Here is a 15,880-nt window from a genome sequence, read left to right on the forward strand (position 1 = left end):
AGTCAGTTGTGACATGTTAATGGCAAAGGAATGCCAGTCAGTAAAACTGAGTTGTATGTCTGATATAAAGTGTGCTTACGAGTTTGTGCCTTCTTGTCTGAAAAGAAATTCTCAGGAGGTTATCTCTATGCAAAGCTTTTCTAAACATATAATCTTTCAATCAGTTTTAATTAGGGAGCAACTCCTTTTCTCTTTCTTCCAGACCTTAAGGCTGCACCAAAACTATGGGCCTAGAACTTGTTTCCCTGCGACGTCTCCCTAAGAGATCTGAGCCATAGGCCTAGACAGGTCCTTGACCCAATGACTGAACATATTAGTTCTGCGGCCCTGTAGAAACTCCACCTGTATTAGGGCACCTCACATGCATTCCATTATTTATTTGGGATTTTCCAACTGGCTTCCCAAATATATCTGAAAGTGGTGGGTGGTCCAGGTAATTTCAAAATAGACCCACTCAGAAGAGCCTTTCAGGTTTGGCAATCTATCTTGGATTTAAAGTTAATATCATCTGATTTACCTGATTGTTTAGAGCCAATGGTGGAAATTAGGGGTGACCTACTGAGCAGATCAGCTGGATATTGTTCAATATGCATAGCTATATACATGTCCTGCTTGATGGTATTAAAAAAATTACATGTTCTTTTGAATTTAATTCAGGGTAGCAAACATTTATTGGCATCCATCATGTGGAAAGCATTGTACTAGGTGCTGGGGAAGATATGGATAGTGCAAACACATCTCTTTTTTTTTTTTTTTTTTTAATAAATTTATTTATTTATTTTTGGCTGTGTTGGGTCTTCGTTTCTGTGTGAAGGCTTTCTCTAGTTGTGGCGAGCTGGGGCCACTCTTCATCGCGGTGCGCGGGCCTCTCACTGTTGCGGCCTCTCTTGTGGCGGAGCACAGGCTCCAGATGCGCAGGCTCAGTAGTTGTGGCTCACGGGCCTAGTTGCTCTGCGACATGTGGGATCTTCCCAGACCAGGGCTCGAACCCGTGTCCCCGGCATTGGCAGGCAGACTCTCAACCACTGCGCCACCAGGGAAGCCCCCCAAACACATCTCTTTATACGTGAGAGACTGTGATGAATGATGTAGAGATAGAAGCCAAGTGCCATGGGAGTATGGAGCTGGGGAGAGAGATTTAGATTTTTATTAGGATTTCTTACAAAAGAAATATAATCTCTTATGCCTTAAAGTGTAACCAGTGAATATTTCAGTTATAGAAAAGCTGAATGAATTTTTCATAATTGTTTTTCCATTGTTGTGTATTTAGAAAAAAGTGGATCCGTTTGCCAGTGTTCTTAGTTTGCCATACCCATTTGTTTCAGAGACCAGTAAAGTTGCTGTATTTACAGGGGTGAGTAACCTTTGTCAACTTTTTATATCATTTAATTTTTTTTACATATCACATTTGTCAATGATTAGAATAACTGAATGAGTAGAGTTAGAGGAAACCTTAGCATTCCTCTAGACTTATTTTCCCCACATGAAGCTCAAAGCAATTAGATGACTTATTTGAGGTTATGTCATTAGCTTGAGAAAGGGCTAAGCCACAATATTAACTTCATCATTATTCATCTACCATATTATGTTTCTCACAAGAAACTGAAGAGAAGTATAGAATTTATCCTACTAGCTGCTGCTTCCTACTGAAACTCTTCAAACAAGAATAACATTGACGTTAAAGCAGTGGGACCATTTAGTGCTGTGAAGACATAGAAACCACACTTTTAAAATGGTCTAGTCTGGAAATTCAAGAAAGTCAAGGTGATAACAAGTGTAATAATACAGCTCTTTGTCATTCTTTTTGTATTATAAACATTTGTTTATAACATGTTCATGAATTTGTTTTGTAAGGTGTTTTGATTCCTCTCTCTCTGTCTCACTTTCAATGAAGAAATTCTTTACTCTTTTCCTAGGAAAGTAGAAAATATAGCTCTTGGAATGCCACAAAACTTGAGTAAATAAGGGAGTGATATGTTTTCACAGTAAAACCAAATGGCATGAATGGAACATATAGAAAAAAAAAACCTAATACTGTGCATTTTTCTTTTGAATTTTCAGACAATAGGCTAAATTTTGGTTCTTGTTTCTTAAATTAAAAAAATTTTACTCTTGTATATTGGTTTGATAAAATGTCTCCATTTAAATTAGCAAAATAAATATATTTTGATCTTTTACTTTTGGAAGATGATGTATTGATAGCATTGGAGACTAAGGACCACTTGGTGGGTTCCTAATATGCCATTTTGATGTGTTTCCTCATATGTTAAGTCAAGAAACACTTTAATCACCTCTAAACTAAACTTGTTCTGGATGTAATATCTCTGATGCATCTAGTTGAAAATTGATGCACATTCAATTAAAAGTAAAAAAAAAAACACAGTTTTTATTTTGAACTGTGGTATTATTTCTGACAAATACTTGAAAGCAGACTGAATTTGCTTAAAGATTGATGTACATACTATTGTGTTTTGGTAGAATGCATCAGAGATAAAAATAGCAGAAGAAAATGGAGCTGCATTTGCAGGAGGAACTAATCTGATTCAGAAGGTACAGTATTGTTTTCATGTTCATTAGTTATAGAAATTGTTCTGTTATCTTTGCCATCTATTGATTTATTACATGTGGAACATAACCACTCTGTTCATATCTTTTGATAAATGGTTAGTAGAGCTTTACAGAACAGGGGAAAATTTTCCTACTCTTTTGAGTCTCAAAATCAAGCTAAGAAAAAACTATCCAGACTTTCTGATATTAATTATGCTTGATTTATATTGTGATTTTTTTTTCTTTGCTTCCTATATGTTTGTGAGAGTTCTGTGGGTAGACTGGAAAGGGCAGTATGACTTTTTCTGGTTTTGAATGTGAGATTTGAGATGAAGTGCAAAAGGTAGCACACATGGATATCTCTATTCACGTTTTGAAGGTCAGATATTGGTTTTGCTTTCTTGGAGTGAAAAGTGTGATTTGCTTTAGTAGATCACAAAGGATAGTATCTGACCTCTATAATATGGTACTTTTAGTTACTCTTAACTTTTACCTCCCCAACTTCATCAATTGAAGTAATGTAGGCTTAGCATGGAGGCAAAAAAATGATTATATAACCTGCCTTGAGAAAATGACAAAGAATTTGTGGAGCCCATTTGAAACAAAGACAACATTTTTTTTTTTTTTTAATAGGTGGGTAGGGGAATTTTCTGGTGGTACAGTGGTTAGGACTCCTCACTTTCACTGACGAAGGAACTAAGATCCCACATGGCCAAAAAAAAAAAAAAAAAAAGATGTGGGGAGAAGAGGCACATCTGTTGAAGTTTGGGAGTTATTTCTGAAATACAAAAGATTTCCCTAACATTCTCTAAAATCTTCTCTTCTAAATTTAATCCTTTAGACTGTGGAATACTTTTTGTTTTGTTTTTAGAACGGGAGAAAGTGATTTGAAAATTTATCTTTTGTCCTGTATTCAGATTTTGATTTGGGGGAAGTTTTAACTGGACCATTAACTGGACCAAGCACAACAGTGCTTGTAGTGTGATTTTTTCTACCCCAGTAATTCTCTAAATTTGGTGTGGATTCTGGATTTTTAAGGGGAATCTCTAGAATTATTTTTGGGAGCAGAACTAATGGAAGATATGAAGAGATTGTACTTTCATACAGCTTCTAGGTCAAAGTCAGAGGGTGGTACCCAATTCTCTCTGATGTATCATAAATTTTAATTTAGTAAGATTATTAAAATTCTTTTAATATTAAAAAATAAACAATAGCACAAATTCTTTGGAATTTGAGAGTGTAGCTTGGATCCCGGAGTCAGAGAACTAACTATTCTTATTAAACTTGTGTACTGCCTTCCATCTGTTTTCTTCCGCAAGCATAAGAGTATCTTATAGAACTGTCATAGCAACAGTGGAGTTTGAATAGATATCTCCACTTCTTAAATGTTAAGTAAGAAGTTACTTCTCAAGAAAGAAATGGTATGGGAGCAGAAAGTATTCTGTATCATTAAGTTCATTAAATAAAATATTCTGAAAAAAGTAACCCAAATAAGGAAACCAGGTGCATTTTGAAATTATTTGGTAAGTAAAATATTACAGGCACAGAATTTCTCTTTAGCTGCCCCACTGATGATCCTTTATTAGAGGGAAAAATGCCACCTATATAAGGCATCAAAACCAATACATTTTTGCAGATTACCCCCTGGTATCTTTTAAAACTCATCCATTTTATTTTCAAAAGGTATTTAGGTTATGAAGTAAATTCAGTACAGTTTTGTAAATAGTATCGTGGCTGCAGTTTTTTTTTTTTTACACATTCTTGTATTTTTTAATTAGTTTAAATATCAATACTATTTTACTTAGTGCTTATAATAGGTAAATATAGGATGAATTTACTGAACTTTTAGTCATTTCTTAGGTAAGACTTTATTTACTAAATTCATTTTGCTTTAATTACAATACTTGTGAAATATCACAAGTATGCTTGGTTCTGAGGGATTTTTAAATAGTTTCATTTTTACTTGTCTCTAAAGCATGCATGATTTTCATCCATATAGTTTTATATTATTTAATGATATGATCTTAAGGTTAACTATAGCATAACTTTCAAACATAATTTTAAATTTATTTCAAAGGAACATGTTTTAGAATCAGTATTAGAAGATGTTGGAGTAGAAATGTCACATACAGTTCTTTGACATTTCAAAATTGCCTCTGCTTTCATGTTTCTAGTGATGAGAGCCCTGGTTCTGGAACCACACTGCCTGTGTTTCAGTTCTGGGTCTGCCTCTGAAAAGTGCACAGATTGACTCGTCCTCCTTAAGCCCTCCATTTCCTTATCTGGAATGTGTGGTCAATAGTACTTTCTTCGTAGATTTATTGTAAAGACTTGATGAACTAAACCATGTATGATGCTTAGCAGAATGCTTGGCATGTTATAAGTTCTCTTTTAAAGTAAGTTGTTATTGTTTACGGGAGCACAGTATGTTGTTTAGGGAGTAAAGAATTTGTAAAAAGAAGAAATAGTAACAGGAAGATAAAATTCCAGAATCACACTTAATTTTGCCGGAGTCCGGGTTTTTACAGTTCAGTGTGTAACCCCAAACCAAGGCTTTGAATGACATACTGTGATAAGACTTTATGCAAAAAAATCATTGGTAAAATATTTGTTGTGCAGGCAGTATTGTTCTAAAAAGTTGCTTCATTTTATAATCAACTGAATTTTTAAATGGAGTATACTGTAGGAGTAAAACAATTATTTGGGGTGCCTGCCTAATTAATTTAAAATGTCTTTTAAAAATTGAAATTATTTTCTTTGCTCTTAGAATGGAAATAGAGTATGGATAATAAACTATAAGTAAACTTGTCTTTGACCATTCCACTCCTCTTTTATTTTTTGGAGGCAAAGAGAATTTTGGTTTCAATTCTTTGTGAAAATAATTATAGATTCAGTTCTCCTGATACTCCAAATTTAGGAAAGCAGTGTAGTTGCTAGTGATTTGGCAGCTAGTGGTTATTAATTTTACATGTGATCTATTACAAAATTTTCAACATATTTCTTCAGCTTTGATGGACATATGAATTCAACTTTGTGGGACTGTATGAGCCATGTACACATCAGTGATATGTTCTAGCTTGTAACACTTTGCCTAACATAACGCCATGGAAGAATTAAGCCCATTAAATGTTTGTTTGTTTGTTTGTTTGTTTTTAATGGATGTGGCTATTTTTAAAAGAAAAAATTAGAAAATGTTTTGCTTCTGATGGTTTTCATAATTGATAAATGTGTTCAAATGATCCTTGTAGTTAAAGAATTGTGCTTAATAGCTATTTTCTAAATTATAAGGGAAATTATTGCTACATTAGACTTTATTTTTAGAAGGATAAAGCTTTTTATACAATCTAAGGTTATCTTTTCCCCCCTGATTTTTAGATTTTGGATGATGAAATTCAACCAGACTTTTATGTAGCTGTTCCAGAAATAATGCCGGAGCTTAGTCCATTAAGGAAGAAACTGAAAAAAAGATTTCCTAAGCTTACTCGAAGTAAGGGAGAATTCTTTTACTATTCAATATGCTATCAACAACTTTCTAATATATATATTTAGTTAGAAAACAAAATTGCTAATATATGTGTAGAATAAATAATATGTTCTGGTGTTTGAGTTTTGTGTTATATAGGAACATATGGATTTAATATTTTTTTCCTTTGGCATTAATATTGGTGATTTAATGTAATTTGAAGACCTAGTTACTTTATAATACCAGATCTTTAAATTTAGGCCATATTCTAGTTTTAAATTAGTGGAACATATTACCCACTACGTATGTTATCATCATACTATTTTATACCTCTTTATTAATATAACATGTATGCTCATTTCTGTTAGCATTCGACATATATGTATGAATGCTTACGGTGTATGGTTCTGCAGTTATTTCCCTTGAGCAACTTTTCCCTTGTGGATATTTCCCCCATATGAAACCTAGTAAGAGAAGTAAGGGTGCTACATAAATAGCCTTGTTATAAAGTATGAAGTATTAGATGATAAATTCACAAGGTGCTGTAGGTGTTCAGTAGAGGAGGAATTTATACATAGGTGGGGAAATCAGAGAAGGCACCCTGAAGGGGGTAACATTTAAACTGTACCTTGAATAATTTGGTGAGCAGATTAAGGGGGATATTATTTTAAGTGGAAAGAATCTGTTAATCATAGACACTGAAGTAAGTTAGAAATTATAGGCTACATCCCAGAAATATCAATTAGTTCTCTTTGGCTGTGGTGAATGGTACCCCTACTTTGAAATGAAAGAGAATATGTTGGACAGGTAGATTGATGCCATGTTGAGCAGAATCTTGAATAAGATCCTAATAAATTTGGACTTTTATTCTGTATTCAGCAGGAATCTCTTAGAAGTTTTTAAGGTGGGGGATTCTTCAGAGCTTTAATTTAGCAAGAGTTTGTAAGATGTATTGGCATGAATCAAAAGTAGAGGCAGGGAGACCAGTTCAGTGCAATCGCCAGAGACTAATAAAGGTAATGTTTAAACTAAAGTCTTCACAATGAGACTGGAGTGAAGAGGACAGATGTGAAAGATAATAGGACTTTGCACTAAGTAGTTAGGAATGGACATGTTGAGAGAGAGAAAGGGAAGAGTCAAATGATGCTGAGATTTAAACCTTGGGATCTCTCCTAATAAGTTGATGTCATTAATGGAAACAGGGAGTAGATTTGGGAGGAAAAGTAAGTTCATTTGCAGACATTATTTCTTTTAGATGGTGCTGGATATCTGCTATAGATAGATGTTATTTCAAATAAAATTTTATAAGGTAAAAGAGCAAGTATTTTAAAATCATTTTAGTAGATTAGTCTTCAAATTTTAACTCTAGTTGAGCTAAAAAAAAATCCTGCGAAAATTCTTCATACATGATAGCCACTAATGCTCATCTGAATTATAGATTGTGTTCTATGCTGTAAGCAAATTCAAATGTACTCTTCAGTTTTGTTGTACTAGTGTTTTGTTTATTCTTGATAGCCTGCATTGAATAACACATCCTTTTGAGATATTGGACTGAGGTTTGACACTTTTTATTAGGGATTTCCAATACAGTAGTGTTTGTTTTCATGGAAGCACACTTACATTCTTTCCTAAGTAGGACCGGAAATTGAACATTATTTAAAAAATTAAACCAGAGTTGTAGTTGAATTTGAAAATAATTCTCATATTTTTTCTAATTAAATTCAAGCTCAACAAAGCCAAACAATATTAAATATAGTCAATTAAAACTGAAACTGAATACTGAATATATCTGTATTCAGCTCGCTCCTCGCTTTGCACGGTTAACTGGTTTTTCACAGAAATTAATTTTGTTACCTTTGCTGCTTTATCCATTCTTTGAATAACTCTTTTGGCCTCAATTTTCTTTAGCGTTGAGGTTTTTTATTACCATTTTCATTGCAAAATTTGGGACTGAAAGGTTTTCAGATAACTTATTTCTTTATTTCAAATAAGAAAAGTTTCTGTTGAAAATGTTTATTTTTATTAGTGGGCTTTGTTTCTGCTTTCATAATGAATCATGGCTTGTGTATACCATGGTCAAGTTACCTAGGTATGTTCTCCCCGCCCAGCCCCCCCAATTTGCTTAACAAATCATCTTGGAAAACCAGGCAGACCTTTCTCCTTCCCTAACTTTTTCTTTTCAGCCCCACACGATCTGCTTAACAGCACTGGCAAAACATTTGTGTTCTTTAAACATGAAGACAAATGATTAACCTGTCAAAAATGTGAAAACAGAATACACCAGATGTGCATTAGAACAAATGAAGCTTGTATTATGTATGCATTTTTAGAGCTTATTCAGAATCTTGTTTAGGAACATTTGATTCCCCTTACATCCAACAAAAGATGTAAGGGTAAAATAGAAATTACGTTTTGAGCAAATGGATGGAATTAAAAAACAAACAAACAAGCCCCTGCAGCTGAGCTCATTAGTTTCCCATTTTATCTTACATTTTGTTTTTCTAGTGGGAGTGGGTGTAACCAACTTGGCTGGATTGAATGTGCACATTTTGCAGCATATTTAATGCTGCAGTTTTATTTATTTTATTTTAATTGCTTACATAACTATAGGCAAGTTCTCTATTTTTCCAGTGCACATTTGGCTTGTTTTCTGAGTATTTCTTTTTTATCTCATTTAAAAAAAGACATTTAAAACTTGCTTTTTAAAATTTCTTGGAAGAAATTGGCCTTCATTTTGCTTGTCAACTTAGCTTTTTTTTCTCCACAATACAAATGCCCTCTGAAATTCTTTCATATCTAATATAGATATATCTTATTGATATTTTTTGATTTTCTTTATTCCTAATCTTATTTTTTAGCATTTACTAAACAAAAAATACTAGTATGAAAAATATCTTGACTTAATGGAATCAGTTTTCTATTACTCTTATTAAGCCATAGTAGGTACTATGGCATATGTGGAAATAGTTGAATTCTTTTAAAGCATACTAAGTTGTTGGCAGGTAAGGGATATGATTAGAAAACTGGACCCACTACTGTGTGTTCCTCTTAACACATAGTTCTTAGGATTGAACATCAGTGCTCCAGTTGGAGTCTTGTTAAAAGGATATTCCAGCAGACTTGTGCAAAGAGTATTCACATCTACTGAGTAGGACACTGCTTTCTGTATGGAAGTTGGTATTGTATCATATTTGAGAGTAATGGATATAAAATTATTGAAATATAATGTAAATTATTTTTAACTCATAGATTGACATGCTGTACTTCAGAGTATTGTTTGCATTATTGAAACAATTTGATTATATAAAGAAAAATGCTAAAACAGAATTTTTGCAGGGTAACCAATTTGAAATTTTTCTAAATTTCCCTCTCTCATGTGTTAGTTTAAAAACTATTTATGTGTGAATGACTCCAATGATGATTAGGTATGATTATAATTATTTTAGATGAATTATTGATATATTACAGCTGGTTCTTTTGCTCTCCTTCATTTCCCTTACTCTAGCCATAGTGGCCTCTTTGCCCTTCTTTATACGCACTAAGTGTTGTTCTTCCTTCTCAGGTCTTTGGACTCATTGTCGCATCTGTCTGTAATGCTCTTTGCTAATTTGCCTGGCTCACATTCTTATTCAAATATCACCTTAAACAGAGAGGCCTTCTGTAACCATCCTATATAAAGTATTAATCTCCACTTCCCATTATCACCGGATTTCTCATTATTGTGTGTTTTTTTTTGGCTGCGTTGGGTCTTCGTTGCTGTGCGCAGGCTTTCTCTAGTTGCGGCGAGGAGGGGCTAGTCTTCGTTGTGGTGCGCAGGCTTCTTACTGTGGTGGCTTCTCTTGATGCAGAGCACGGGCTCTAGAGCGTGCGGGCTTCAGTAGTTGTGGCACACAGGCTTAGTTGCTCTGCGGCATGTGGGATCTTCCTGGACAGGGCTTGAACCTGTGTCCCCTGCACTGGGAGGTGGATTCTTAACCACTGTGCCACCAGGGAAGTCCCCTTGTATTTTTTTGAATTATAGTTTTGTCTGGATATATGCCCAGGAGTGGGATTGCTGGATCATATGGTAATTCTATTTTTAGTTTTTTGAGGAACCTCCATACTGTTTTCCATAGTGGCTGTATATAATGAGATTTTCATATTGACTTATCATGGGAAGAGCTGCTGGAGACACACTGAGAGTGGTGTGTCTCTAGTGGTATGTTCCTTATTGTATTTCTTACCCTTCAAATAAATCACACTTTCTAGGTACAAAATTGAAATTTTTTCAGGTTAAGCTATGGTATTGTAGAATATTAGAAGTATGTATGCAACTAGAGATGATCATACTAAGTGAAGTAAGTCAGAAAGAGAAAGACAAATACCATATGATATCACTTATATGTGGAATCTAAAATATGACACAAATGAACCTATCTGTGAAACAGAAACAGAATCAGGGACATAGAGAGTAGACTGGTGGTTGCCAAGGGGGAGGGGGATGGGAGAGGGTTGGATTGGAAGTTTGGGATTAGCAGATGCAAACGTATATATAGAATGGATAAACAACAAGGTCCTACTGTACAGCACAGGGAACTATATTCAATATCCTGTGATAAACCATAATGGAAAAAAAATATGAAGAAGAATATATATAGGTATAACTGAGTCACTTTGCTGTAGAGCAGTAATTAACACAACATTGTAATTCAACTATACTTCAATAAAAAACAAATTTAAAAAAGTTTAAAGTAAAACTAAAAAATATATATATTTTTATGTGTTGAATTTGAGTTAAAATGTTAATGATTAAAGATTAGGAAGGTATAGTTTATGTTTGGAGTCTCCTCCATGATCCTTTGAAAATTCTTAGTTTTTACCTTGATTCCTTTTTTCTCCTTTCTTTATTCAGTTGCATCTTTTTTTCCCCCCAATGGAGGACAAAGTGACATTCGAATCCAATAAAGTCTCAATTCTTAACTCTTCCTTCCTGCCAGCTTCTGTAACCATTTGTGCAGCAATGAGCTGCCTCCAGATTGTACCACTCACTGAGATATTATTTCTACTGCTAGATCTTGCTACTTTTCTAGTTCCTTCCCTTCTTTATGGTAAGGCAGGTCAGACAAATTTCACACAAAGGTAAGTAAAAAGTTCTTCAAAGATTTCAAGACTCCACTGTCAGCTTTTATCATGGGTTAGTTTATAGGTTTTATTTTAATTTGTCGTCAGTGTTTCTAAAGTGTAAGCATCATCATTGTATATACTTACTTATTAGTTATTTATTACTGTACAACAATATTATCACAAATTTAGTGGCTTAAAACAACACACATTTACTATCTCAGCTTCTGTGTGTCAGGAATATGTATACAGCTAAGCTAGGTTCTCTGCTTCAGGGTCTCATAAAGCTACAATCAAGGTGTCAGCTGGGGCTGTGATTTTATCTGAGACTTGACTGGGGAAAGTTCCCTTCCAAATTCATGTGGCTTTTTGGCAGAATCCAGTTCCTTGCAGGTTTCTGGACTGAGGATCTCAGTTTCTTGACCCATGGCTCTCTCCATATGCCACCTCACAACATTGTAGCTTGCTTCTTCAAAGCCAGTAGGAAGAGAGACTCCTCCAGGATAGGCATTACAGTTTTATGTAATGTAATCAGGTATGCATAATCATACTGTCTCTTGCTTAGAAGCACGTTGCAACTCTCATCCATATGCAAGGGGAAGGGATCACACAAAGGCATGAACACCAGGAAATGGGCCACCCTAAAGTCTCTCTGCCACAAATCATTTTTTATATCTTAGTTGAATGTTTCTCTTATTCAGTAATTTTTGCTACTAGTTTAAATGTAGTGATAACTTTGGATTTTCTCCTTTTCTAACCAGATTCCATTGGCCGAGACATCCCCAAAATGCTTGAATTATTTAAAACTGGACATGAAATTAAGGTAGATGAAGAAAGGGAGAACTTTCTGGAGACCAAAATAGGAACAGTAAGTTATAGTGAAAATTATTCAGTAACCCCTTTTATTTTTTGCTTAAGTGATTCATTAATAATTTATAACATACCAGCCCTTTGAACTTGTCCTTGTCAGTAGCATTAGGAGTGGCACTAAATATATACATAGATAATTTTTTTTATGGGTTGAATTCATAAATTTTAGTGGTGCTTTAGAATTCCTTCTTTTCTAGGGTTATGTGCCACTCTCTGACATTTACTTGTACTTTGCCTTATTAGTCTATTCTATGTTATTTTTGCTAATATTTTAAGCATTTTGGGAGTTGGGTCTAGATCTTACCTTATAGAGTATTGCATAATGCTGAGTCCATAGTAAGTATTTAATGCTACTTTAATGGAATTGAGTAATTTGCTTTATTTTAATGAATTGTTTCTTATTATCCCTGCTTGTGTTTTAAAAGCTGTTTGCCCACTTATAGAAGGTGCTGGAAATTAATTTCCAAAGCCATTTTTGGGACACTAATATAGCTAAATCAGATTTTTATAGGACTGTGTTTCAAAAGATATAGTTTTTTGCTAATATTTCTTAATCCTACAGAATTTCTAACGTGCCTATTTAATGTATGTAATTTTTTCCTATGCAGAAACTATAGGAATAATAATAATATTGTTAGCCAAATTTAAACAGTGCCTACCAAGTGCTAGGCACTATTCCAGACATTTTTCGTATATTCTGTCTTTTAATCCTGAACCCTATAAGAGGTAAATTATCATCCCTAATTTATAGGTGAAGGGATGGAAGCCCAAAGAGGTTAAGTAATTTTTCCAGTGTTTCACAGCTAGTATGAGGCATACTTGATATTTAATCCTTGGGAGTCTCCTCAAGAGTCCAGGCTCTTTAGCCTGTCTTGCCTCATGACTGGAGTTATTTGAAGAGCTATTATTCCTCCTCCCATCCTACTCCTGCAAGCAATTCTGCATTATAGCCCACCACTAACAGTCCAAACTCATTGAGCTGTACCTATTGTAAATCATCAGAAATATATAAAAGGAACTTATCTAGTTTTATGGAAGGAAAACTTGCTTTAGAAAGGGGGCAAAGCAAGTTTAATCCAGTCAGGGATTGGGAAACACCCCATCGCTTTCATTATCATCAAAGCTTAGCTCTAATTCAGTTGGCGTTGAGCTCTGCTTGAATCTGATGTTGGAATTTCCTTGTTCCCAAAAGGCCCTTGGCAGTGTGTCTTGTTTCTCAGGGATGGCAACATTGCAATGTGAAACACAACAGAAAACCAAATACAAATTTTAAGAGACTGTTCTAGAGCTGTAGAGACTTGGGCTAGAATACCTGTTCTGCTACTTAAGGGATGGCAGATTTTAGACAAGTTTCTTTTCTTTTTTTAAGAAAATGTTTCTTTAATTGAATTATGGTTGATGTACAATATTATATAAGTTACAGGTGTACAATATAGTGACTCACAATTTTTAGAAGTTATAATCCATTTATAGTTATTATAAAATATTGTTTATGTTCCCCATGTTGTACAATATATCCTGGTAGCTTATTTTATACATAATAGTTTGTACCTCTTAACCCCTTACTCCTATATTGCCCCTCCTCCCAAACAAGTTTCTTAATGTTGTTGTGTCTCAAATTTCCTCATCTATAAAATTTGTATAGTAATATCTATTTCACAATGTGGTATCAAAGATTAAAATTTTAGAATGATAACACCTATTGTTACTGTTTTAGTTGGACTGTTTAGGTCTGTAAAGTATCTTTATAAGACTCTTTCTTCCTAGATGTATCTTTTTTCTTAAGTAATGTTTTCAGTATATTGAGTAGTTAATAGTTTATATAGATCCTAACTCAGTGTATAAGAAACCATGGCATCTCATTCATTCTTTTTAACAAATACCATAGTGATTAAGACATGGACTCCAGACCAGACTACCTGGATCTTTTAGAGATATAATGCTTTTTCTTAATGAAAAAGAAATTAATCTGTGTGCCTCAAGAGAATCTTTTCTGAGTATTATTTAAATAGTATAGTATAGTAGGAGGTTAAGAGAATGGGTTTTAGATTCATATGTGTGGATTCAAATCCTAGTTCCTGATTAGAACTGTGTTACCTTGCTCTCTGAGCCTCAGTTTTCCCCCATTCCCCATTTTCCCTATATGTAAAATGATGTTGATAATGATATATACTTTCTAGATTAGGAAGGAGTAGATGAGATAATGATCTAATAACTATTAAACAGAATTCTACTTCTGGCTAAGATGGAGTAACAGGGACCTGATTTACTCTCCCACCTAAAGCAATTAGCATTACCTTGATACCAAAACCAGACAAAGGAAATGACAGTCCAGCATCATTCATGAATGTAGATATTAAAATTATAAACTAAACTTTAGCATATAGAATCCAGCAATGTATAAAAAGAATAGCATATCATGACCGAGTAGGGCTTATCCTAGGAATTGAAGGTTAGTTTAACATTCAACAATCAATCATTATAATTTACCACATTAACAAACTAAAAATCAAAAGTCATGTGATCATCTCAGTAGATACAGAGAAAACATTTGATAGAATCCAACACTTGTTCCTGACTAAAATATCTCAGAAAACTAGGAATAGAAGTTAATGTCCTCAACCAGATAAAGGGCATCTAAGAAAAAGCAAGAGCTGATATCATAGTGATGAAAGTCTGAATGCTTTCCTCCTAAGATCAAGAACAAGATAAGGATATCCACTCTCACCACTTCTGTTCAACATTAATCTAGGGATTCTAACTGGTGTAGTCAGTCAGGCAAAAAATAGAGGCAGCAGATTAGAAAGGAAGAAGTAAAACTCATTTTTCAAAGGATGACCTGATCTAGATACTAGAACAAGGAAGTGAGTTAAGTAAGTTGAAGGATACGAGATCAATATATAGAAATCAGTTTGCTTCTATATAACAGCAATGGCCATTGACAAATTAAAATTTAAAACTAAGGAATGCCATTTATAGTGGTATTAAAAAATATGAAATATTTAGGGATAAATCTGACAAAAGATGTGAAAGATCCCTACACTGGAAACTTCAAAACATAGTGGAGAGAAATTCAATAAAGAAGATCTAAATAAATGATGGAATGAATCATGTTCAGGGATTAGTAAACTTAATATTGTTAAGGTGTCAATTATCCCCAAAGTAATGTATAGATTCAGTACATTCTCAGTCAAAATCCCATTAAGGTTTTTTGTAGAATTGACATGATTCTAAAATTCATGTGAAAATACAAAGGATCTAGACTAGCCAAAACATCCTTAACAAAGGACAAAGTTGGAGGTCTATCTGATTTCAAGATTTATAAAGCTACAGGAATTAAGACAATGTGATGTTGATGTCAAAAGAGACAAAACAATCAATGGAGTAGAATAGAGAGTCCAAAAAAAAAAAAAAAAGGACAAAACACATATGGACAACTGATTTAAAACAAGATGCAAAAGCATTTTTAATGGCGAAACAAGTCTTTTCAACAAACGGCACTAGAACAATTAGATATCTGTATCTGATAAAATGAACTTTGATCCACACTTCATACCATATATAATTACCTCAAAATGTGTCAAAGACCTAAATGTAAAGCTTAAAATTATAAAACTTCTGGAAGAAAATGTTGGGTCAGGGAATAATTTCTTAGATATGACACCAACAGCATGATCCACAAAAGAACAAATTGACAAATTGTACTTTTAAAAATTAAAAGCTTTTTCTCTTTAAAAGATACTGTTAAGAGACTGAAAAGGTAAATTGCAGATTGGGATAAAATATTTGTAACTCATCTGTCTGATAAATCCACGATATATAAAGAACTCTTAAAACTCAACAATAAAACAATCCAGTTTTAAAAATCAAAAGATTTGAACACACCTCACTAAGGGGTGA

The 15,880-nt window shown here is 33.8% G+C and overlaps 1 protein-coding gene across 2 annotated transcripts in view; it reads left to right on the forward strand.

The window, feature by feature from the left end:
• MRPL1 (mitochondrial ribosomal protein L1) overlaps positions 1-15,880 on the forward strand; it is a 56,126-nt gene that overhangs the window by 20,617 nt on the left and 19,629 nt on the right. For both annotated transcript variants that reach the window (XM_055086046.1, XM_007115189.4), the window contains exons 4-7: positions 1,271-1,354; positions 2,479-2,550; positions 5,923-6,034; positions 11,872-11,978. In XM_055086046.1, coding sequence (XP_054942021.1) covers positions 1,271-1,354; positions 2,479-2,550; positions 5,923-6,034; positions 11,872-11,978 — 375 coding nt within the window. The remainder of the gene's footprint in view (positions 1-1,270; positions 1,355-2,478; positions 2,551-5,922; positions 6,035-11,871; positions 11,979-15,880) is intronic.

The sequence above is a fragment of the Physeter macrocephalus genome, chromosome 7 (genome assembly GCF_002837175.3).
Source record: "Physeter macrocephalus isolate SW-GA chromosome 7, ASM283717v5, whole genome shotgun sequence".
Classification (NCBI taxonomy): domain Eukaryota; kingdom Metazoa; phylum Chordata; class Mammalia; order Artiodactyla; family Physeteridae; genus Physeter; species Physeter macrocephalus.